At 39.5% G+C, this 27,213-nt stretch overlaps 1 protein-coding gene across 1 annotated transcript in view; it reads left to right on the top strand.

The window, feature by feature from the left end:
• The window catches only part of LOC308663638 (uncharacterized protein), a 153,177-nt gene extending 133,770 nt beyond the window's left edge, over positions 1–19,407 (top strand). The window contains exon 2 of the mRNA XM_081320221.1: positions 18,148–19,407. Coding sequence (XP_081176347.1) covers positions 18,148–19,389 — 1,242 coding nt within the window. The 3' untranslated portion in view covers positions 19,390–19,407. The remainder of the gene's footprint in view (positions 1–18,147) is intronic.
• The last annotated feature ends 7,806 nt before the right edge of the window (positions 19,408–27,213 follow it).

The raw sequence follows: 27,213 nt of genomic DNA, 5'->3' as shown, positions 1-27,213 counted from the left end.
ATTTGTTGCAGATTGGATAAATTCCAATTCCATTAATTCTAATTCCAGGGGCAAAACATGAAAAGTGTCTGTTCTCTTCTGGTATTGGCTGGATGAGAAGCTGGGTAAATATTTCAAGAAGAATTAATGCTTGTTTTCTTTTTCTGAGACAATTGAGATTTGCATTTCTGAGCTAGGGAGTACTCATTTTATCAGTGCATGGGATGGATGTTTCTATATATATGCATGCTGAATGAAATGAGATTTCCACCAAACTTAATGCTGTACACTCTATAACAAGGGTCTTCAAACCTGGCCCTTTTAAGACTTGTGGGCTTCAACTCCCAGAATTCCTCTGGCTGAGGAATTCTGGGAGTTGAAGTCCACAAGTCATAAAAGGGCCATGTTTGAAGACCCCTGCTCTATAATAACCAGTTTCTCAAATTTTCAGGCAAACATGTTTCCCTTCTAAATCAAAATCCTACAGAAAAACTCTGTGGATGTGAAAAATTCAGCACTGTATCTGGCACTTGACTGCATGCCAAGTATAACCTTTGCTACTGACCTAAGGGATTTGTTGAGGGTCTCTTTCATTTCCTCAAGATAGCACTGATGTCAAAGAGAAGAGGAAATATTGTAGAACAACTGTTGAATACACTGCTAAAAACTTACAATCATCATGTAATGATGAGTCAATCTTGTAAACTGAGCTGTGAAGCAAAGTTCTTGCCAACTGATCCTTCCCCTTTGATACCAGAGCTTTTCAGTTGCTTAATTATTCATATTTGTTCTTAGTTTTTAGATAACTACCAGCTTTCCACACAAAGAAAAATAATCCAAAACCTTACAGTGAACATTACAATGACAAACATTAAATTACATAAGCAGAATGATCTCTGATACAATTTTCACTGAGTATCTTCTCATGGTGGCAAGGATAAATTTGATCAGCTAAACTTGTAATAATATTGCAACCGATGTGTTGTTTTCCCAAGGGCTTTATTTGCTGCTGAAAATATTATTTTTCCTTTGATTAAATATTTAGTCATTTGTGAAAAATATAATGCTACTGTATATCATTTGTGACTTCTGTATAAAACAAGATGGAGAAATTCAAATGCTTTAGGAAGCATTTGGTGATTCAAAAAAACTTGACCTTCTGTTTATTAAATAGAATTTTGACTGGAGGGGTTCCAGTGAAAGATTAAAAACGTTCATAGCCATCACGCTTTATCAACAATACAGAGTAAGGCTCTTTTCCTTCTTACATCCCTTCCTTCACAAGAAGAAAGGAACATTCCAACTTGCCAATGTTTTAGTCACTTATAATTTCCCCAACTGAGAAAAATATGGGAGGGAAGGCTCAGAGGCACTAGATCCATTTTGTCCTTTATACCAGTGGCCCCCAACCTTTTGGGCACCAGGGACCAGTTCCATGGAGAGAGGGTTTTTTCCATGGATCAAGAGGAGCAGGGTTTTGCATGCTGCTTGCATACCACGGATGGGGAACCCTGCTCTAATCAATGCAGGAAAGACCAAGAGCCACTATACTGTGTTGGTCCACAAGATACACAAGTTGTCTGTGCAGCATATATTTGTCACAACTATGAAGCCATCCAGATTGGTAGAAGGAAGGAGTGATACATACATACATACATGCATGCATACAACATACATTGATACATACAGTCATTGGATAACTTAAATCAGATTTTTTCTGTATAGTTGATTAATTCTTTTCAATGTTTTGAAATCCAGAGTCTATGTATATCAAAAGAATTGTGGATTTTCTATCATCAGTAAAAAGATGCTCTATTTTTAGCCTATAGCAAATCAGTAACATCTGCACTTGGATGAAACTCAGCAGTTTCCTTGTGTTGCATTCCAACACTGAGTCACAACTGGTGTTAGAATATTATGACTTGTTTTTGATACAGAAGGGTTAGTTCAAGTTACCACATACCACACACACACAGACACACACACACACACACCAAACAAACAAAAGGTTAAGGATGTTTCTGCTATCTTAAATACAAGAACAATTTTATAGAAAATTATGTTTTCACACATTTATGTCATATTATATTTAATTCTTACTACCCAGACAAAAAGAATCAAATTGTGATACACAGAGAACATTGTCTTTGTAAAAAAAAAAGACAATAGACAAAAGGAATGAATAATGGGGTAACTACAATTCTATAAAGGATTTTCTTAGTATTTTATATCATCATTAACTTAACTCTGGTTTATAGAAGAGATTAATTACTGGGTGCATAAAATCTACACCTATTCACTGGCTACCAGTTCTTAGCCATATACTCCCCCCGCACTTACGACGACAAGAAGCTCTTATTCGGGAGTATAGTAAGATCCTGCTATTTTTTATTTATTTATTTAGTTGCATTTATATACCGCCCTTTCCCTGAGGACTCAGGGCGGTTTACAGGGAATTAAAAAACCAACATACAAAAGTTAAAACCGAATTAAAAAATATTAAATTGACCCTGTACACAATTAAAACCCCAATTAAAAATTTCTCCTCAGCCTGGGCCCGAGAGCTCAAAGAGCCAGGTTTTCAGGCCCCGGCGGAATGATCGGAGGTCGGGGGCAGTTCTCAGCTCCACCAGCAGCTGGTTCCAGAGGGCAGGCGCTCCCACTGAGAAGGCCCTATCCCTGGGTGTCACCCGCCGGCAATCTCTCACCGGCGGAACCCTGAGCAGACCCTCCCTGTGGGAGCGCACTGGGCGAAGGGCATTTGATGCCGGCAGCAGGTGTTCCCTCAAATAACCCGGACCCAGGCCATGTAGGGCTTTATAGGTAATGACCAGCACCTTGAATTTCACCCGGAGGGCAACCGGAAGCCAATGCAGCTCGCGGAGTAGAGGTGTTACATGGGAGTATCGGGAAACCCCCATTACAACTCACGCGGCCGCATTCTGCACCAGTTGAAGCCTCCGTGTGGTCTTCAAGGGCAGCCCCATGTAGAGAGCGTTACAGTAGTCCAAACGGGAGGTCACAAGCGCATGAGTAACTGTGCGTAGGGCGTCTCGGTCCAGATAGGGACGCAACTGGCGCACCAGGCGAACCTGTGCAAAAGCCCCCCTGGTCACGGCTCCTATGTGGTCTTCAAAATTGAGCCGTGAATCCAGGAGGACGCCCAAGTTGCGAGCCCTATCAACGGGGGTAACACCTCACCCCCCATCTCTACCCATTCATGGTTATTATACCTCTGTTCTTTTAAGAGGTCGACTAAAGTCAAGAAACCCACCACTCCTTACAGCACTTAAGCTGCTGGCCGAACATCAGAGCACCACACAAAAGTGGACGGAAGCATGGAATAGCTATACTCCCCAAGATATTTTCGAGCATATTAATCCTAATAATATACTTCCAGGGTTCAACTTACCCCAACACATATGGGTGACATACAACAGAATTAGAACGACTCATGGGGTGTGTGCCGATTCTTTGTATAAATGGGGGAAGACATCTTCAGCACAATGTGATTGCGGGGCTTCCCGACAGACTATCCAACATATAGTGAGGGAATGCATTAATAGAAAATACCCAGGAGATTTTAAGGACTTCCTCTGCGTAACAACAGTAGCTACTGACTGGATTTCCAAACTTGACATCAAACTCTGAAATGTTATTTCTGGTTTCTTCTTAGGTTTTATTACTGCTTCTTTTTAATTGTTTTAACTGTTTTAACTTGTAAATATGAAATGTTTTTTTAATATTGTGTGTGACCACCCATATGCTAAATAAATAAATAAATAAATAAATATAGAATTTTTTAAAATAGGCAATGGCTAGAATAAGGTGATTGCATGATTTATAAGCCATCATAGGGTCACACAAATTGTTCACACAAAAGCTAAACCAAAACCAAATGCCTCATATTTTCACTTTTTATGAATAAACCAAAATAGTGTAAGTTATTATGTTCAGCTATACTGAAATATCTATTATGGTGCACAGATCTCAATTCTATAGGCTTAATGCTTCAACACTCTGATATGTTAAATTGATTCAAAAATAACAAGGGTGTTCTGCTAGGGTGAAGATTTTTTGTCCAAACTGAATCAGAATTTCAACTTGACCCTTTCAAATTGATCTGACCCTTAGATTTGAATCAATGATTTGAACTAAATAAATTTCATTTACAGGTAAAACTCAAAAAATTAGAATATCGTGCAAAAGTTCATTTATTTCAGTAATGCAACTTAAAAGGGGAAACTAATATATGAGATAGACTCATTACATGCAAAGCAAGATAGTTCAAGCCGTGATTTGTCATAATTGTGATGATTATGGCTTACAGCTCATGAAAACCCCAAATCCACAATCTCAGAAAATTAGAATATTACATGTAATCAATAAAACAAGGAGTGTACATAGAACAATATCGGACCTCTGAAAAGTATAAGCATGCATATGTACTCAGTACCTGGTTTGGGCCCCTTCTGCAGCAATTACTGCCTCAATGAGGCGTGGCATGGAAGCTATCAGCCTGTGGCACTGCTGAGGAGTTATGGAAGACCAGGATGCTTCAATAGCGGACTTCAGCTCTTCTGCATTGTTCGGTCTCATGTCTCTCATCTTTCTCTTGGCAATGCCCCATAGATTCTCTATGGGGCTCAGGTCAGGCAAGTTTGCTGGCCAATCAAGCACAGTAATCCCACGGTCATTGAACCAGGTTTTGGTGCTTTTGGCAGTGTGGGCAGGTGCCAAGTCCTGCTGGAAAATGAAGTCAGCATCCCCATAAAGCTCATCTGAGGAAGGAAGCATGAAGTGCTCCAAAATCTCCTGGTAGATGGCTGCGTTGACCCTGGACTTAATGAAGCACAGTGGACCAACACCAGCAGATGACATGGCTCCCCAAATCAACGCAGACTGTGGAAACTTCACACCAAACTTCAAGCATCTTGCAGTGTGTGCCTCTCCATTCTTCCTCCAGACTCTGGGTCCTTGGTTTCCAAATGAGATGCAAAAGTTGCTCTCATCAGAAAAGAGGACTTTGGACCACTGAGCAACAGACCAGCTCTGTTTTTCTTTAGCCCAGGTAAGATGCTTCTGAAGTTGTTTGTTGTTCAGGAGCGGCTTGACAAGAGGCATACAACATTTGAAGCCCACGTCCAGGATCCGTCTGTGTGTGGTGGCTCTTGATTCACTGACTCCAGCCTCAGTCCACTCCTTGTGAAAGTCCCCAACACTTTTGAATGGCCTTTTCCTGACAATCCTCTCCAGGCTGCGGTCATCCCTGCTGCTTGTGCACCTTTTTCTTCCACACTTTTCCCTTCCACATAACTTTCTATTAATGTGCTTTGATACAGCACTTTGGTAACATCCAACTTTTTTTGCAATTACCTTTTGAGGCTTTCCCTCCTTAGGGAAGGTGTCAATGATGGTTTCCTGCACAACTGTCAGGTCAGCAGTCTTCCCCATGATTGTGATTCCTATTGAACCAGACTGAGAGACCATTTAAAGGTTCAGGAACCCTTTGCAGGTGTTATGGCTTAATTAGCTGATTAGAATGTGACACTTTGAGCCTAGAATATTGCACCTTTTCACAATATTCTAATTTTCTGAGATTGTGGATTTGGGGTTTTCATGAGCTGTAAGTCATAATCATCACAATTGTGACAAATCACGGCTTGAACTATCTTGCTTTGCATGTAATGAGTCTATCTCATATATTAGTTTCCCCTTTTAAGTTGCATTACTGAAATAAATGAACTTTTGCACGATATTCTAATTTTTCGAGTTTCACCTGTAATTAGACAGTTCAGTTTAGATCACTCTACTGTTATATTTGAATCCATTTAGAGAATTTGGGAAAACCAATCCACCCAGGCTTACTACAAATCAAAATTCTTTAGATTAAATATCAAGATATGTATGAATGAAATGATAATGGCCAGGCCAAATGAACAGCTAAGATTCTTTCATATCTTCCTGTTTACAGATTAGGCTGGTATCCAACCATTTTCTTCTGTTGATGGAGTGACTCCATCAGAGAGAAGAAAATGTCCAAAGGCAGAAAGGAGACAATTTCTGCTCCATGGAAAAATCTATTGGAATAATGACTTATTTCATAGGTTGCGTTAAATCAGGTTTGCTTAATTCTAATCTACTGAACCACCCATAATTGGTTTTATGCAACATTCAGGCAGGCATAAAACATGGTTTATAAATCAAAATGACTGATTCAGTACAATATACTAATCCCAGACAGAAAAATATAACATATTAGAGTTTAGGATAATGTATAGATTCACTTTCTTAAGAATGCAGATTGATGGAAGTAATGAATGCAGTCCAGATATAGAGCTATGAATTGCACTGTGTTACACTGGAATAATGAACATGAATCAAGTATGGACAGACAAGCACATTAGCTTGGCAGCTCAATGTAGATTAGTCTACACTATTACGTAGACTGTTGCGAAAGTTGAACCATGAAAAAAGAAAGAAAGGAGGAAAATGAACTCACTTGAGCTGTGTGTTAGGGAAGTCTCCTGAGTATTCTTTGGACAGCAAAGTTGACAAACAGTCAAGAACTGGAGCATATAAAATCAGACATTTCACTGGAAGGCAAATTCACAAAATTCTGTCTTACTTATTTGGCCATGTCATGCAATTAAATTCACTGGAAAAGGCAGTTATGTTCAGAATGGGCAGCAGTAAAAGGAAATGAGGGAGCCAAAATTATGGTGGTTAGAAACCATCAACACTGACACCAACCAGAGTACAAAAAAACTGAAAGAAGCCATACAAGATCAGAAAATGGGAAGATTGCTGGTCCACGGAATCATTGTGAATCAGATACTATTGAATAGATAGCATCATTATCACAGATTCTTCTTCATTGGGCTAGAATGCAGGATGAAGAAAGAGAGTTGGCACAGGGCAGAGAGTGCTAGAGAAGTATCTAAAATTAAGTGAATGGAAAATATGAAAAGGATAAAGTGAAAGAGGCTGTGGATTAGAAAAATACATTCAGGAAAATGATTGCATAGTATGCATCTTAAAAAAAAAAGAAATTCAGAAAGAATGTAGTTAAACAGCAAAGAATCATACAGGCTAAAAAATGCCTTAACAAACTATATGCACCTTTATTTTAAAGTATTTTAGAATTTTGACTGAAAATGTACAAAAAGTGTTTATAGCAAAATTTGGAAAATTCAGTGCAGCGTTTTGCTAGGCAGAAGGTGTGCCAACCAGATATGTTCTCTTCAGTAGGTTATTATGAGAAAGAAAGTTAATTGTACAATTGCTGATTTTAGTATAAATTAAAGCATGGCATTGGAATATTTTGGATAAACTCATCTGGTGAGTTTATTCCTTCCTACTAGAATAGCATGCTAGCTATGCTCTCTTTGAGATATGATGAGTACGTATACAAATTTGGTTTACTAAGCCTCTAGTTTCTGTTTGAGTCCTCCTCCTGTTGCCACTCAGGGTCAGTTTTGCTTGCCGTGAATGTTTTCTCACGAGGGCAGGTTTAAGCATTTCACATGTATGAAGAGGTATCTTTTAGATTTGGGAGTGAATGCAACTCATGTGTTTTATTGGGGCATGGCTCTTGCCACCTCAACAGAAGCGTACTTTTCCTCATTTTGTTATATGGAAGTGAGAGGTGAGTAAGAGAGTAAAACATAAAGATCAGGTGGATGCAGTGGGAAATGGGTTACTTAAAAGTCAGTGTTGAAAAATAAAGATGGACTCAAGAATAAATGGATTTTATTTTATTTATTTATTGAATTTATTTGCCACCCATTTCATACCAAATGAATGCCAAATAATGATTGAATAACATAGTGAGGTGCAAAAGGAATATGTTGTGGGGGAGAGAGAGAGAGAGAAAAAAATGACGACTGAAACACAAGAGAAATATATGAAGTGAGAGCGAATGAGTCAAGAGGAAGAAGGGATTAAGAAAGTCATGGTTGGAACTGATGAAAGGTGAGAAACTTAAAGAACAAAAACTAATCCATGAAGCAGGATATGGACACAGTAGCATCATAAATAATTTGCAAGAACTAAAAGGTATACAGAATATGTGGATGTGAACTACATTTAGCTTTATTTCCTTTACTTTTTTAACCTCAAGCCATAATTTCATTGTCTGAAATTACTTTATCTGAATTATTTTATACTTTTATTTGTAGATTTTGCATAGTGATGCCTGATAGCTGAAAATGTATGCATGAATTTCTATATTTGAACATTTGCCCAAGTATGTAAAATGAAACATAAATTTGATTTTAGGAATAGAAGACCAGCTATACTATTAGATTAAAGGTGTATCTGGTCTTGCATTCTGTGTTATCTTGTGGCAAATCCAATAGTTTGAGAAATTTATAAACATGGACAAAACTTCACTTGTTTTCCCCAATTGCTTGTATGTAGTTTTTATGCTGTCTGTAATCAGGAGGCAACTTACTGCTTCTAGATGACTTTTGGAGAATCTCAAAAGATATGCTGTTTGCGGACTAGGTAGTACAGTAATAGGATGAGAGACTATTTGGAAATAGTCTCTTCCCAGGCTAAACTGGGAAGTTAAAAAATAATTATGAATGTAGGCAAATATATGTGTCCCAGGAAAATGTTACAGAATTCAATCTGGGTTGGTCATCAGGACCAGAGGTTTCATCTTTCCAGCTTTTGGGCGAGTGTTGGACCTTATCCCCGGTGAACATTTCTCCACCAAAATGGCAAACCACCTTTTTATTCTAACAATTTATTATTTATTTATTTATTTATTATTTAAATTTATATACCGCCCTATTCCCGTAGGACTCAGGGCGGTTTACAGGGAGAATTAAAATACATAGCATACAAAAATTAAAAGCAGTTAAAAACTATAATTAAATTACAGACACTGAAATTAAACTAAAACCCAATTAAATTAAATTAGTTAAAACCCCTCAGTCTGGGCCAAACAGCTCAAAGAACCAGGTTTTCAAGTCCCAGCGAAATGAGTGAAGGTTGGGGGCAGTCCTGAGTTCCATGGGAAGTTGGTTCCATAGGGTCGGCGCGCCCACAGAGAACGCCCTTCCCCTGGGAATAACCCGCCGCCATTCCTTAACCGGCGGTACCCTGAGAAGGCCCTCCCTGTGGGAGCACACAGGACGATGGGAAGTTGATGCCGGCAGCAGGTGTTCCCTTAGATAATCTGGACCCAAGCCATTTAGGGCTTTATAGGTCACTACCAACACCTTGAATCTCAGGAATAGGAATTGACCTATCCTATAGGCAGCAAGTTAAGTGTGACTCAAAAGTGATCTAAATAGTCATAAAATCTTATTTATTTATATATTTGAATTTATTATAGCTGTCCTACTCCAATGGATTTTGACTATTAAAAGCCTAGCCCTTCATGAATTTATCCACACTCCCCTTGCAAATCAATCTCAATTGTTTTTATATGCCCTTGCCAAAACTCCTTTGGAAACGGATTTCCTTTTCATATGCAAATGACTGAAATGTAAACCAAGTATCATATAATATTTCTCTCTCTGCTCATCCAAAGGCAGGAAACTGAAAAATGTTGATTTTTTTTTGTTCCAAAATGCTTACAAAGAAGACAGGTGGTGAATTATTTTGTCTGTAAACTGAGATTTTGCTGTGAGTTTGAATGTGATTGAAAATGACATGTTGGATTTTTGCCCCATATTTTATGATTATTTATTGTCTGTCATGTTGCAATTTACCTTAGGGACTTCTAATACTTACGTTCTTTGAATTGTCTTTCATTCCTAAGTATTCTTGAATTCCAAATACTTAAAAGCATTTCTGCTTATTAAAATGGGAGAATACATGTGATTGTTTCTTCACTCTTTCTGAATGGAAGAAATGATACAAAGGATAATCCCATCTTTATTTATTCTGAACAACCACCCAATGAGGTATATTAAAGTACATGCTAATAGCTAGAGCTGTGTGATTTGGGAATTCAACTCAGAATCTTAACTTGTTAGGCAAACGGGGGTCTCTAAATTGGTTTGGACATGGAAAATGCTTTTCTTGAATCAATCAGAAATCCTATTAGATACAGTTATTTGCTCATGAGAATCAAATCTTTTGGAAACATGGAATCAAACTGATTTTCCATGTAGAATTGATTATTTTAATTGGAATTTGTAATCCACATCTTGCCTAATAGTAATACTTCTGAGATTATACACTCTTCCTGCTACATTTAGAAGGTCTATATCTGGAGATAAAAACAGCTCTGGAAGTCATAAAGGATATGAGGTTGAGCCAAGCAGCACTGACAATGTTTTTTGTACCATAGAGGTGATATATTCATCTTCTGAAGATATACTATGACTTAGTTGCTGGCATGTCCACAAGCCAGAAAACATTTTTTTGTGTGTTCTCTGACTACTGACACACTAAAGCAGTATTTCTCAATCTCAACAAATTTAAGATATGTTGTTTTTAATTCTTTTTTAATCTCTATTTTCAAACTATGCTCTTTATATTACCATATGATTTTATTGTAAACTGTTCAGAGTTGCCTTGGTGAGATGAGAAGTATAGAAATTTGATAGATAAGATAAGATAAGATAAGATAAGATAAGATAAGGTAAGGTAAGGTAAGGTAAGGTAAGGTAAGGTAAGATAAGATAATCTTTATTGTCACTTTTTTACTGTGGGCACAATGGCACACATAAAAAATGAAATTTAGTTGCCTGCTCTCAAAGTGAAACACATACATAACACACACCTAAAACAATAAATCATTAAGTAAACAGTGCATAATAGTATATAGTAGTATAAAGGTAAAGGTAAATGTTTCCTCTATCCAGTTGTGCTCATGCTCATCTCATTTCTTAGCCAAGGGAGCCAGCATTGTCCAAAGATACTTCTGTGGTCATGTAATAGGCATGACTATGTGCTGAGGTGCACAGAACACTGATACCTTTCCACTGAAGTGGTACATATTTATCTACTCACATTTGCATGTTTTCGAACTGCTAGGTGGACCCATGCTGGGGCATGTAACAGGAGCTCACCCCATCATGGAGCGCTTGGGTCTCGAACCTGGGTTGATAACTTTCTAGCTGACAAGCCCAGCTCTTACCTGCTGAGCCATTGCGACTTCATATACCAGTAATAATATACTGCATAGAAAAATAGGTGCAATAAACTAGAATGGAAGAGGATGAGATGGAACGGAAGTATAAAAATAATATTGAGGGATAAGTGAATTCAATTTTGTTCTATAAGGTCTTTGACTCAAATATTTATCTTTCCTGATTCAGACTGGAAAGCAGTAGGATTCTGAGTTAAAGAAAAATCAGAATAATCTCACAAGGTTTTAGATAGATAGATAGATAGATAGATAGATAGATAGATAGATAGATAGATAGATAGATAGATAGATAATATATTGAACATAGCTAATAATACGATTCTGAAAGCTGGAAACTCAGGTAGAAAAAAATGCTATCATGATCAAGATAAAACCATATATTTATCATAGAATAAGGAAGCAGATCTCTTAGCATACCTCCACAGTATATAAGAAATGAAGTGAATTAGAAAGCTCTCATCCATTTAAGAAGATCTTATTGATCACTCTAATATAGGCCTTAAGGTGTCTCCTGGGGACCACTGCAGCAGTTAGTCAGCAGCAGATATAAAGGACCTTTAAGGGACAGCCAAGGGTATTGTAAAGCTTTTCTTATTTCAAATTAAATGGCCATCCTGATGGTTTTTAAATTTGTTTCCAACCCATAATAGGAGAAGGGAAAATGAAATGTGTACTGCAGAGGTCCCCAACCATTTGGGCACCAGGGACCGGTTCCGTGGAGAGAGGACTGGAGGGTGCATGTTTTTGTGTGCTGCCTGCATCCCGCGGATGGGCCTTTGCTTGTTTGTGAGGACTGGTTGCTGGCTTGCCATGGCCCAGTACCAGTCCTTGGACCAGGGATTGGGGCCCCCTGGTGTACTGCATGTCTCCAGATTCTCTTAAATTGTCACTAGACTGTAATTTTTAACATAATAAATAAGGATGTTTATTAAAAGGGTGGGAAGAAAGCATTTTATTTATTTCTGTGTTGATTTGCTTAGGATTGCCTGAGTATGTTGCTCAACCAGCACACCTGAACACAAATAATCTGTTTATGGCCTAGAACGTTTACTTCACCTCTGAGAGGACTCATTTCTGATCTAGCTCACTGATCCTGATTAATTCCTTATGCTCGCAGACCACAAATTTGCATTGAAGCTTTAGGAACACTTCCTTTTAAACTTCCATTGACTCTCAAGAGAGTTCCTGCACACGGTTCAGCTCCTTCCTTCAACTCTTTCGGCTTTTAGCCAGGACGCACTTACCTCTCCCATTACCATCAACTCTGTCTTAACCATCAACTCTTTCCACCTACAGTCTCTGTCTTGCCTAAAGCTTATTGGATTTATTGCCTGATCCCTGAATGTTTTCTTGGCTCTGCATTACACCTTATCTGACCACCAGTCTCAGAGAACTTCAGCATTGCCCCCTCCCCACCCCGTTTGAACATTGCTTAGTTCTCTGTTTTGCTGGAAATTAAGAAAGTGTTTCTCTTCTTCATTTTTTCTTTGTTTACATGTTAAGGCAATTTCATTTTCTTTCTCTTCTAGATATTCTTTATTTTTCCCTCTTGGTTGATCGGCTTCCTTTTACATCTTGCAAATATTTGTTTCTTTTGGTGTAAAGTTTTTCTGGGGAGCTGGAGAAGACATGATGGGGATGATCAGGCAAATTTTTCCTTCCACCTTCTTTGGTACATAATAAGAACCATGTTTAGTAAGGTGGTGCAGTGGTTAGAATGCAGTATTGCAGGCTAACACATTGCTCACTGCCAAGAGTTCAATTCTCGCTAGCTCAAGGTTGACTCAGCCTTCCACCCTTCCAAGGTTGGTAAAATAAGAATCAGATTTTTGGAGGCAATATGCTGACTGTAAATTGCTTAGGGAGGGCTGTAAAGCACTATATAAGTCTAGGTGCTATTGCTATTGGACACTGAGCTTGTCAATCAGAAGGTCGGCAGTTTGGTGGGTCAAATCCCGAGTGCTGCGTAACAGAGTGAGCACCTGTTACTCGTCCCAGCTTTTGCCAACCTAGCAGTTCGAAAGCACGTAGGGACCACTATGGTGGGAAGGTAACAGTGTTCCGTGCGCCTTTGGTGTCTAGTCATGCCGGCCACATGACCATGGAGACGTCCTCAGACAAGCGCTGGCTCTTTGGCTTTGAAACGGAGATGAGCACTGGCCCCTAGAGTCGGAAATGACTAGCACATATGTGCGGGGGAACCTTTACCTTTTAGGGGGTTTACTGTCAGTAATATCTCTCTCTCTCTCTCCCTCCCTCCCTCTCCCTCTCTCTCTCTCTCTCTCTCTCTCTCTCTCTCTCTCTCTCTCTCTCTCTCTCTCTCTCTCTCTCATCTATTGTAGGTAAGTAAATTAGCCAATGAAATCTTTGGTCTGTATACATGCTTGCATTTGAAGCTGTTATTCATTATCTTGCTGTTTGCGTAGGCATCCTTTGGCTGTCTAATGCAATGTTTCTCAGCTTCAGCACATTAAGATGAGTGGACTTCAACTCTCAGAATTCCCCATGCCCCCTCCCCCAATGTGGGAAGGAAGAGCCTGCTGCACATTTCCTGAGTTTACAGCCGTTTTCCATTCATTGTTGCTCTGAATTTCTGTATGAATGAATTTCTCCACAGAGAATTTCATAGAAAGCCTAGACTAACCCAAAAATATGCATTACTTTCCCAACATTTAATAGACTTTGGAGTGTGCACAAGGAGTAAGACAAAATCTTCAGTCAATCATCATTTTAGAAGCTGGTAGGATCAGAAGCAGAGTCACTGCATATAAAGAAAACAGGGTCAAAATCAGCTGACTGTTCCCTTTGAATAACTGAATGAAACTGTTGTTTCTCCAGGGACAACAGACTGAAAATGCTTCCACCAAAAATGCACTTGCTATCTTTGGCACAACAGAGTGGAAGAGCAAGTGAGAGAAAGCTGCACTGAATTCTGCCAAGTTTTGGGTGCTCTCTGTTTGATGCAGCTGCACACTGAAGCAAAAAGAAGTCTGCAAGCATCCACATGTTCTTAGCCGGAAGCAACTAAAAAGCCATCTGTTTAGCAAAATGGCACTTTTTTTGTTTGTTGGTTTCCTGCACATTGTGCAGACTATAGGCCATCTTAATAATGCATCTTGCAATTGATCTCTATCTCATGCCTCCCAATGTTGAATTAGTTATTCTTAAGCAATGAATACCCCTAGGGATAAGTAAATCCAATTATGTACTTTAATTTGGTCTACTTGAGTTCCCTTCTACCTGGATTCCAGTTTTAATAGGAGTTCTAAAATGTATTCTAGAATTCAATGGTATATAGTTTACTGTGGTGGACAACTTATTTGATTAATTAACATCTCTTTTCTACCACTTCTCATTAACCCTGCGTGCTGATAAAATAGTGTAACAAAACAAACTTGATATCAACATCCTGTTACCTCTTGCTCCCCATTGCCAGAGAAGTAATAAAATCAGGGACAAAGTATAACTGATTTTTGTTTGGTTTGAAAATGCTATGCTGCCATTCTAACGACTTTTGTTTACCTTTATAATTTATTCAGAATTGTTTTCCCAATTATGAGGTGTCCTGCATAGATCCAAGTTTAGTTAACAGTATAAGATATAAAAATACTTTCTTTGCTTTATACTGTCACAATAGAATATTGCACTATACTATATTGTATATAGTAGATTCATGTGCACAGTTAGGCCGAATGTAACTAGGTTTGCAGTCAGAGGGAAACTGTTTATATTTTCTAACTACAGGATCTCCCAGTGAAAGGATATGAAACAAGAAAGCATATTTCTCATATTATAATTTCAGTTAAATGATCTGCTTTCACCCTCCTCTTCCATGATAAGGTAATGGCACTCCACTTAACTTCAACACAAGCACTTAACTTTTTTTGCTTTGCTGCTGATATTCATGCTAAATGATTCTAATATCCTCATTATATGTTATCCCTGAAGCAGGGAAATAGCCATTTCAGAATCAGAGACGTTAGTTCAATAACAAATATGAAACAATGTGGGCTTTATTTTGCTAGCAATAATTTATAAAAGAAAAAAAAGTATATCCAGTTTTTCTTAAATGATTAAACACATTCTAATATCAATCATGTGCTGAGATGATATTTTAATTATTTGATATAGCTTCATATGTAGATGTTTTAGCCCCGTGGTAGTGAACCTATGGCACGCGTGCCACAGGTGGCACGCACAGCCCTCTCTGTGGGCACACACACTGTCGCCCCAGTCCTAGGCCTTCAGCTGGGTTTTATAAAACCTTTTCACTTTAGGCCTCCACTGCCGTGTGCAAGAAAAAAAAAGTTTCAATCAATCAAGTTCTCGCAGGAAAAAAAGATCTTGCAAAGTTGGAGTTGATTGATTGAACGTTTTAGTCCCACCCAGTCTGCCGTTACCACTGCGGCCATGCCCACCCAATGCACCACACCCACCCAATGGGCCACACCCACCCAATGGGCCATGCCCGCCTGGCACCTGACAATACATAAGTGGGTTTCGGTTTCATTTTGGGCACTCGGTCTCTAAAAGGTTCACCATCACTGTTTTAGCCTGTATCTCATTTTATGGAAGGTACCTGAGATACTTCATTTGTAAAGGGTAGTATGTATATTTCTAAGTATTTTTTAGAAAATTAAAATGTATTTCAAACAAACAAATATTCCCTATGAAACAATTCACAACACAGCTGCAGTATATATCAAGAAATCTGTACAATCCACCTCACTGTCTCCATGATTCGAAATAAGAACAATAATGAATGATCAATGGTTGATCCACAACACTGATTTCTGCCCATGTTTTTTTTTTAAAAAAGCGCAGGTGCTTTTCCAAGCTGGATTATTTCATCGGCGTTTCAGTGAGAGAAATTTTTGACAGATGGTTCCTTTAAATCATTCACATAAAAGTGACTGACAACTCTAAAGGCTGGAAAATTATTTATTTGTCTCAAAGCAGACCATTCAGATCCACTTTCCACGATGTAGTCCAGATTCAGATATCTGGCAATTGGCATTCATACCCATCTTTTAATCTAATGAGGGTGTTAAATACTTTGCTTCTATTTCTGTTCATTTACCACATTTCCATTCCAAGAAGCGTGGCAATGTGCCGAGTGCCTCGCCTCTGTGTTTGACTGGCATAATAATATTACTATATTAAAAGACACTTTGCCACTTATACCTCTGGTAACCAGACTCCCTGATTCTCTGTAGGACTTTGGCTGACTTTTTATTTATTTATTTATTTATTAGATTTATTACGATGGGCATACATAATATTCCTTCCTCTTCCTATTTTCCCTCAACAACAACCCTGTGAGGTGGGTTGGGCTGAAAGAGAGTGACTGTCTCAAAATTACCCAGCTGGCTTTCATGGCTAAGGCAGCACTAGAACTCACAGTCTCTTAGTTTCTAGTCCAGTACCTTAACCACTGGACCAAACTGGCTCTCTAAATAAAAAGGTCAATATGCAATGCGCTGTGCTGCGATGCAATACAATAAATGAATTATATTATACAATGTCACGAATATGACATTGTCCATCCCCTTCGACATTCAACCAACAGTTTGACCTCCTGACTTTCTTTCCCAATGAAAAACTGACCAGTTGGAAAGCAAAGTATCATCCACTAACATCAACTTTCTAGCCAAGATTCCCTCTGGCTTCATTTAGGCCACAATACAGGTCAGATACCCATTCTATTTTTTAAAGCACTTCATTTGGAAATAATCCTCTGTCCCAAAGCTCAGTATTTGCATAAATACCCATCTGCCAAGATAAAAAGCAAAAGGTAAAATGAAAGCGGGTATCTGCTGGAAGAGGATGCCAAAAAAAGTGAAGATGGTGGCTGTGATTGCTTGTTCGACACCCCACCTATTTTAATATGCACAGATATTTTAAAGGGATGGGGGTCTGATCCCTCAGCCTCTTACCATATTTGGTGTAATTTACAAAAGAGGTTCTGAGCATCACATGAATCTGTCTCATAAATTCCGTTCAGTATACCAGAGTCAACTTGTGAAGTGCTCTTCTTGCCTCTCTTCAGATTGAATAAAGCTTTAGCCACCCAATTTTAAATACCGTATATACTTGAGTATAAGCCGACTCGAGTATAAGGCGAGACCCCTAATTTTACCCCCAAAAACTGGAAAAAGTTATTGACTCGAGTATAAGCCGAGGCTGGGAAATGCAGCAGCTGGAGGCTGGATCCCCCAAAAGACGTCTCTGCTGAGATGAGAGAACGGGGTGCCAAGCCGCCGAGAGAATGGGGCGGTGGAGTGCTCCACCGAGAGAATAGGGCGGCTTGCTGTTCTCTCGGTGCAGCACGACAGAGGCTGGATCTCGCGAAAGAAGTCTCCGCTGAGCGAGAGAATGAGGCGTCTCAGCGCCCATTTTCTCGGCGAAGACTTCTTTCGGGGGATGCAGCTTCTGCCGCCCCTTTCTCTCAGCTGCCCAGTGGAACAGCTTGCCACCAGAAATCAAGAGTGCTCCATCACTGGAGGTTTTTAAGAAGAGACTGGACATTCACCTGTCTGAGATGGTATCGGTCAGTGGTGGCGAAACTTTTAGAGACCGAGTGCCCAAACCGCAAGCCAAAACCCACTTGTTTATCACAAAGTGCCAAGGCAGCATCGGCATTCTGGTGCCCTCGGGGGAGGGGACAGGGAGGCGCCTCTGAGTGTCGCCTCTGGCACGAAAAAAAAAGGGGGAGCAAAAAATGGGCCACCGTACCGCAAGGCACAAAAACGCCAACCGCCACGCCGCATGGTGCAGATACAAGGCACCGCACCACGTGAGAACGGGGCTGGGCTAGTGAGTATCACGCAGGCACTAGCCCCGCCCCCTTTGCAGCATGTGCCTGCTCGTGGCCCCGTGCGTGCATGCACGCATGTAAAATGCTTCCCCCTCCCTTTTCTTCCAGTCCACCAACCGACAAGGACCTGCTGCTGGCAGCGGTGGTGGCGCACGTGCCAACAGAGAGGGCTCTGAGTGCCACCTCTGGCAGGCGTGCCATAGGTTCACCACCACTGGTATAGGTCCTCCTGCTTGAGCAAGGGGCTGGACTAGAAGACCTCCAAGGTCCCTTCCAGCTCTATTCTATTCTATTCTATTCTATTCTATTCTATTCTATTCTATTCTATTCTATTCTATTCTATTCTATTCTATTCTATTCTATTCTATTCTATTCACTTTCTATATTTCTATTCTATTCTATTCTATTCTATTCTATTCTATTCTATTCTATTCTATTCTATTCTATTCTATTCTATTCTATTCCATTCACTTTCTATATTTCTATTCTATTCTATTCTATTCTATTCTATTCTATTCTATTCTATTCTATTCTATTCTATTCTATTCTATTCTATTCTATTCTATTCACTTTCTATATTTCTATTCTATTCTATTCTATTCTATTCTATTCTATTCTATTCTATTCTATTCTATTCTATTCTATTCTATTCTATTCTATTCTATTCTATTCTTATTACCATTCTCTATTCTATTCTATTCTATTCTATTCTATTCTATTCTATTCTATTCTATTCTATTCTATTCACTTTCTATATTTCTATTCTATTCTATTCTATTCTATTCTATTCTATTCTATTCTATTCTATTCTATTCTATTCTATTCTATTCTATTCTATTCTATTCTATTCTATTCTATTCCATTCACTTTCTATATTTCTATTCTATTCTATTCTATTCTATTCTATTCTATTCTATTCTATTCTATTCTATTCTATTCTATTCTATTCTATTCTATTCTATTCTATTCTATTCACTTTCTATATTTCTATTCTATTCTATTCTATTCTATTCTATTCTATTCTATTCTATTCTATTCTATTCTATTCTATTCTATTCTATTCTATTCTATTCTATTCACTTTCTATATTTCTATTCTATTCTATTCTATTCTATTCTATTCTATTCTATTCTATTCTATTCTATTCTATTCTATTCTATTCTATTCTATTCTATTCTATTCTATTCTATTCTATTCACTTTCTATATTTCTATTCTATTCTATTCTATTCTGTTCTGTTCTGTTCTGTTCTGTTCTGTTCTGTTCTACGTTCTGTTCCATTCCATTCCATATTTTCTATTCCATTCTGTTCCACTGTCAGAGCCCATCGGAGGCAACCCAGTCAGCCCAAACAGGAGTTACACTAAGGCTACGCAGCCTCTCCTCTCAACCTGAACCCCTCCTTACCTTTCCTTTTATCTGCATCCTATTTTTAACTGCCGGCTCTGCCCTGCCCTATTTTGTCCTTGAGCACTCGTGAGCTCATCAAGAACAGAAGGTAACCGTGGGAGGAAAGGCAGGGCAAGATCTGCAAGATCCCCATTTGCATTTGACTTTGCCATCCCATCTGGTTCGAGATAACAAACGAGAGAGAGAGAGAGAGAGAGAGAGAGAGAGAGAGAGAGAGAGAGAGAGAGAGAGAGAGAGAGAGAGAGAGAGAGAGACGCACACCTCAGCAAAAAAGAAAGAAAGAAAAAGAAGTAGTAGAAGAGGCAGAGAGCCCCTGTGGGTAGGAGTGAGGATGGGGAGAAACAGCAAGAAGACCGGGTGGGGTGGGGTGGGTTAATCACTAAACCTTCCAGTGTTTAACCAAAGCAGCTTTTGCATTTGTCAAGCTCTGCTAGCAGGGCACTGGACGGGCCTGGCGGAGCTGCTGAGGGTGAACGGGAGAAGGTGAGTCTTCGCCGAGAAAATCTCAGCGCCCATTTTCTCGGCGAAGACTTCTTTCGGGAGATGTAGCTTCTGCCGCCCCTTTCTCTCAGCTGCCCAGCTGAGAGAAGGGGGTGACAGAGGCTGGATCCCCCAAAACAAGTCTCCGCTGAGACGAGAGAACGAGGCGTTGGAGCGCTCCGCGAAGTATGGGGCGGGGAAGCTTGCCGCCCATTCTCTCAGCGGCGAAGACTTCTTTCGGGGGATGTTTTCAAGATGTTTGTTTGTTTGTTTACTTATTGTTCACACAGTATTATCTGGCAGTGGTTCAAATGCCCAGCCATTTCTTTCTGAGTTAACTCTAAGAAAACAAAGCTTCTATTTCTTATATTTAAAAGTAGCAAATATACAGTAACTCTTTAAGAAGTTTAAGTTAACCCTATTTCAAAAATACCTGCAGATGAGGCCAAGATGGGGCAAAGAAGCCCTGTGCCATCATAAACCAAGCATTGCCACATTTTTCAGTCTTGTGTACAAAGTTGCATGCACAAATGAAAGGGGCAGAACTGACATTGTGTGTCTGCTCCTTTGATCATTTGGAGAGAAGCAGTGGATCCTGCTGACATTTCTGTCCTGATAGGTTTGCCTTGAGCAAACACTGACCCACAGTTCGTTAGGAACCAGGGAATGAAATCCCTCAGAGATCATTGTCGAAAAGGTAGTTAAAGAAATGTTGACTCCTAGAGTTTAAATCCTCTTAAATCTTAGTGGAATAGGAGCAGAGATAGCAAGCAAGAGGTGGCTTTTTCCCCTTTCTCTTATTGTGTTTTATGGGTGTTATTTCTAGAAAATACTGGTAAGTCTGTAAGAATTAAAACACATATAACCAAAGGTAATAAAGTCAAGTCATCACCATCATTTTAGCCATTGTCTGTCCGCTGCAGGATGAAGGCCTCTTCCACATGTTTCCAACCTATATGGTCCTGAGCTTTCTTTTGTCAATTAGGCCTACTATAAAGTAAAGCATTACCGGTTAAAACTACCAATAATAACAGGAACCCATTACATTACATTTCAGTTAGTACATGTTTGAAACTTAAAAGTGCACTGTGAAATTTGGAAATGCATGTGCTTCAAATAGTGTTAGTATGTTTCTTTTTGAAAATGCAAAAATATTCTTCTCCTTTCCAGTCTTGCATCACACAATATATTAAAAGCATCACTGGAGAACATAGACTGTTTCTACATCATAGTTTCATCAACTAAAATATAAAGAAATCTTTCATTCATAGTACAAGTGACAAATCCAGGAATGCTTTAATGGATTACATCAAATTGGGAAGTGGTTCTGATTCTCTTTGGAACAAGCCTGGATATTAAATTCTGAAAAACCCACCAAAAGAAGGAGAGTGATCCCTCAAGATTGTCCTATTGATTCAGAGGAGTGAAAGTGAAATAAGTTCTGAAGCAGGCCACACAATGTGTGTATGTATGTATCTAACAAAATGAAATTCAATTGTGAAAAAAGTAAGGTTCTACATTTAGGCAGGAAAAATCAAATGCACAGGTATAGTAGAGGTGGTACCTTGCTCGATAGTAGTAACTGTGAGAGAGATCTTGGAGTCCTAGTGGACAATCACTTCAATATGAGCCAGCAGTGTGCTGCAGCTGCCAAAAAAGCCAACACAGTGCTAAGCTGCATTAACAGAGGGATAGAATCAAGATCACGTGAAATATTAATACCACTTTCCAATGCCTTGGTAAGGCCACACTTGGAATACTGCATCCAGTTTTGGTCACCACAATGTAAAAAAGATGTCGAGACTCTAGAAAGAGTACAGAGAAGAGCAACAAAGATCATTGGGGGACTGGAGGCTAAAACATATAAGGAACGGTTGCTGGAATTGGGTATGTCTAGTTTAATGAAGAGAAGGACTAGGGGTGACATGAATAGCAGTCTTCCAATATCTCAGGGGCTGCCACAAAGAAAAGGGAGCCAAGCTATTCTCCAAAGTACCTGAAAGCAGGACAAGAAGCAACAGATGGAAACTAATCAAGGAGAGAAGCAACCTAGAACTAAGGAGAAACTTCCTGACAGTTAGAACAACTAACCAGTGGAACAACCTGCCTGCAGAAGTGGTGAATGCTCCAATACTGGAAGTTTTTAAGAAGAGACTGGACAGCCATTTGTCTGAAATGGTATAAGGTTTCCTGCTTTAGCAGGGGGTTGAACTAGATGACCTCCAAGGTCCCTTCCAACTTTTTCTTCTTCTTCTTCTTCTTCTTCTTCTTCTTCTTCTTCTTCTTCTTCTTCTTCTGATGATGATGATGATGATGATGATGATGATGATGATGTCGTCTATACCATAACGTTGACTGATTGATTGATAAGATTTATAAGGCCACCCAACCCAAGTGATGTGACTCTGGGTAGCATACTGATAAAAACAATCCATCAATCAAAGAAGAAGAAATACCCACATAATGTTAAAGAATGCAGTATATAAGTTCCAAATGTAAAATATGAAGTGGTAACCAAGCCCATTCATTCTTTGCGATTCAATTGAACAATGGAAAGAAGATGTAGGAATAGGATCAGATTTCTGCAGGATAATTCTCCAACAACTAAACATAACTGGACCAAATTTGGTATGTGGAGACAGGTCAGTGAATGAAAGTTCAAGTTCAAATGAAATCGGATCAGTGGTGAAAAAGTCAGAACAGATGTAGAGGACAACGTCTCCCTAATTTCCCCAGCTCCTCTCTATGTGAAGAGACAAACAGATCAGAATGCTGCCAACTTTATCATTATAAGCCTCCCTCCCCTTTTTTGCAAAATAATTTTATTAGAATTTACAAATGCAAAGAAAAAGAAAATATAGGAAAATATAAAATGAAAACATAAAAAGGAAAGAAAAACATGCACAGATAGAATATATATATACCAGGAAGAATATTGTGCATATTTGAACCCTGATGATATAGATTCAACTTGTTAGAATTTCAGTTTACTTTTAAAAAGCTTGATCTTCGGTCCCATCAAATAATGTTCTCCAATCATTTTCTCTTTCAGGAACACTTTCAGTAATTGTTCTCTGTCTCCTCATGTTTCACATGTTCCTTTTATGAATCCAAGATAAGAAGGCTTTCCAAGTCACTCTTCTGATTTATTATTTGTATGTTGCCTTAAATTATTAAGACATCAGCAATTCCCATTTATAAATCGATTTTGGCATTTTTTTCCCATCTCTCTTATACACTGGCATATTCCTTCAAGTTCATCTGGCTCCTTAACTTTCCAAAATCCACATTATAAGTTTTACTTTTGCTGTTTTTTCTAAAAGCAAACTCTTATTCTTAATCTTTTTTAATCCTTAAATTTACATCAGAGCTTCTTTTCATCCAGGGTAGGAGGAGGTGTTTTTAGCAACTTAGTAAAGCTTGTCCTTGGGAGGGTTCCTCAAACAGCTTCCCAAAGGTGCTTTTTCAAAAGGCAAGTGGAATTTGTTTTTCCTTGAAGATGTTTTGCTTGTCATCCAAGACACTTCTTCAGTTCTGAACTGAAGAAGCTTCTTGGATGAGAAGCGAAACGTCTTCAAGAAAAAAACAACAAATTCCGCTTGCCTTTTGAAAAAGTACTTGGGACAACCATGATCTAGATGACTGAGAATCCCCATATACAGTAAGTAGCTCCCTAAAGTAGTTAAGAAACTAAGGTGAACCAAATGGCTCTTTGGAAGAAGCCAAATACCAACTTAAATAGGATAATTTCCCCTTCAGTTCCCAGAGCTCTCAAACCTGCTGGGGACTGCTCTTTTATAATCTCTATGCTTAGCAAACCTGTGGGCAATCCTTGTCCTCTCCTTGATCCAGATATGAATTCCAGACATGCTGATCCAACTATTCCAACATGATTGCTTTGCAAAAAGCAGAGCTGTGTTCAGTCCACCACTACTGTCTTTGGAAGTCTCCATTCTAAGCTTCCCTCCTAATCATAAACCAGGATCCTTGCTTCCTCCATACGCTTCCTAATACACATGCAAACACACACACACACACACACTGTTACAATAGCAGGAGAAAGCAGAAATTCTCCCACAGAGACACAACATATTACTTAACTACACAGAAGAAAGTACAGGTGCTTCCTATGGTCACTGTTGATAAGGGTTGGGAAAAAGTCAAGAAACCATTCTCTTCGTGCTTTCCCCAACTTGCAGAAACAGCAGGCATTCATGCTGTGTTTTAGAAATAAAAAAGCATTGCTTAATTTTCCCCACACTGTATTTTTTCCTTCACATAGAGGTAGCAGTAAGAATGATTATCCTTCAACTCATGTCTTAGTAAATTAGAGCAAGGAAGAAAATATGGCTAATCAAAGATTTTGTCACATGAACAGCTCACAAACCACACTTGAATGCTAAATGGAGCTACACAGATGGCTGAGGAAGCTTACCAGAGAAATGAAGAAAATAATGAAGGGCTGCAAGACCTGGAAATATTAAGAAGATACAACTGTGATTCAGCAATAAAAAAGCTGGATGTTGACTTACTAGCAAACAGCTGGAAAAGAATTTCATACCAACTGGATGTATATACAGTACACAATCCCACCATGGCATTTTCAACAAATGGGTTAAACAACCTACACTATAGCTTAATATAAATGAATCTCAGAGGACTAGGAGACAAAATGAACTCTCATCTTTCTTCTCAGGGCATCCTTTGCTTATTGATTTTTTTCCTGTATATTTTTTTCTTGCTGAAGCTAGTGGCTGATTATTTATTATTTATTATTTATTTATTAATTTTATTTGTATACCGCCCTTCTCCCGAAGGACTCAGGGCGGTGAACAGGGCAATACATATTAAAAAACAAGATACAAAAATTAAAAACGATTAAACAAATGCCCATGAATAAGTTAACACACATTAAAATAGATTAAAACAGATTAATAAAACCCAACCCCATCCCATCAGGCCAGGCCAGCTTGTTCGAAAAGGTAGGTTTTGAGATCGCGATGGAAGGAGTGGAGGTCAGGCGCCATCCAGAGCTCGACCGGAAGATGGTTCCATAAATCCAGCGCGCCCACAGAGAACGCCCTCCCCCTGGGGGCCACCAGTCGACATTCTTTGACCGGTGGCACCCTGAGGAGACCCTCTCTGTGGGAGCGTATTGGGCGGAGGGAAGTTGACGCCGGCCGCAGGTGCTCCCCAAGGTATTCCGGACCCATGCCATGTAGGGCTTTGTAGGTCAATACCAGCACCTTGAACCTCACCCGGAAGACAACTGGGAGCCAATGCAGCTCATGGAGCAGAGGTGTAACATGGGAGTATCAGGAGACTCCCAACACAACTCTCGCGGCTGCATTCTGTACCAGTTGGAGCCTCTGAGTGGTCTTCAACGGCAGCCCCATGTAGAGAGCATTGCAGTACTCTAAACGAGAGGTCACGAGCGCATGAGTGACCGTACGCAGGGCATCCCGGTCTAGATAGGGCCGCAACTGATGCACCAGGTGAACTTGGGCGAAGGCCCCCCTAGTCACAGTTACTATATGATCTTCTAGAGAAAGCTGTGAATCTAGGAGGACTCCCAAGTTGCGAGCCCTATCTACGGGGGGTAATAACTCACCCCCCATAGAGAGAGATGGGATATCCTGAATATCCCGAGATGCCGGTACGCACAGCCACTCGGTCTTGTCAGGGTTAATTCAGCTTAAGTAGAAAACTTCAAACAGAACAGATTGTAATAGAACAGAATATCAGAGTTGGAAAGGACCTTGGAGGTCTTCTAGTCCACACACCCCTTGCTCAAGCAGGAGACTCTATACCAGTGGTGTCAAACTCGCAACGCCACATGATGTGTCGTGACATATTGTGATTGTTTTGCCATTGCCAGCAATGGGGTGGGCACAGTTTCACCATGACACATCCGGCCTGTGGGCCGGCAGTTTGACCATCCCTGCCCTATACCATTCCAGACAAGTGGCTATCCAATCTCTTTTTAAAAGTCTCCAGTGATGAACCACCCACAACCTCTGAAGGCAAGTTATTCCACTGGTTAATTGTTCTCGCTTTCAAGAAATTTTTCCTTTGTTGTAGCTTGTTTCTCTCCTTGATTAGTTTTTATCCATTGCTTCCAGTCCCCTAATTATCTTTGTTGATCTTTTCTGGACTCTTCTGGACAGGTGAAATGATACAGAAACATCAGTTTCTGTTTAAATTTATTAGTTTAAGTCAGCTTGAATGGAAGGTTTTCCCTGATTTATTGCTAGCTGTAAAGTGGCCAAAGGTTGCCCTCTCTTGTGTTCTATGATCTTTTTTCTAGTGGTTTCAGGTAGTGGTGGGATTCAGATATGTGAGCAACTGGTTCTCTGTGTGGATGCTGCTTCCAGAAGTCCATTCTGGGACTGGGCAACAAAAAATTAGCTACCAGTTCTGACAAAGTGGTGCGAACCAGCTGAATCCCACCACTGGTCTCAAGCCTTCTTGGCTTTCATGCTTTCCTTTAGTTCAGGGGTTCAAACCGCTGGCCCGCGGGCTGGATGCATCATCTGGAAGCTGCGCCCACCCCATTGCCAGCAATGGCAAAACTGCCCCGATATGTCGCGCGATGTCACGTGATGTTGCAAGTTTGACATGTCTGCTTTAGTTCCAAAGAAAGACTTCCCATATTGCAAACTGAGGGCTGCTGAGAAGGTTGGAAAATGATAAGGAGCAAGAGAAATAGAAGGAAAGAAGAAGGAGAATAGTCCATGACACCCTATACTATATTAGAATAAAATAAGCTAATAAATACCATCAAAAGAAGTTGAATCAAATTTTAAAGAGGAAGAAATTTTTTAGAAAACTGGAAGATGGACTGAGGATACTAGCTATGGGGATAACAGGGACAAAAATGCTGTATCTGGCTCAATTTACTCCTTTTTAGACCTTTCTAATGCCATGGTAATGAAAGCTGTCTGTAATTAAGTTGGTCACATAATAAAAGGAGATAAATTTCATTTTGTTCACCTTAGTAGCTTCTGTTGTTTCCTTGCATGTGATTTTTCAAGGGATTCATATCAATGTGTATTTGTTTCCAGTGCAATCTCTATAATAATGTACTTTTTCAAAACAACTGGACTTAGGCCTTAGAACAGCTGGAGACCTTTACAGTAAGGGAGAGGGCAGAGACTCCTTGAAGATATATTGTGTTTTTCTGTCTGCTGCAGAAATTGATTTCAGGGGCCATGCTGCTTTCTGCTGAGAAGCCTTTTAAAAACATGTTTAAATGTTGTATGATAGTCATATGGACATTAATCAATGTGCAAAACAGATGGATAATTGCAAATACTTTGGAACATATGAAATGTGAAAGCTGAATCAGCAACTGATCTTCAGATCTTCAGAACTGCAGCCCCCACATATCCTTAATTCTGACCATGCTGCTTCC

The sequence above is a fragment of the Vipera berus genome (genome assembly GCF_964194415.1).
Source record: "Vipera berus genome assembly, chromosome: 2".
In the NCBI taxonomy this organism is placed as follows: Eukaryota; Metazoa; Chordata; class Lepidosauria; order Squamata; family Viperidae; genus Vipera; species Vipera berus.
This window is presented reverse-complemented; position numbering and strand designations above follow the sequence as displayed.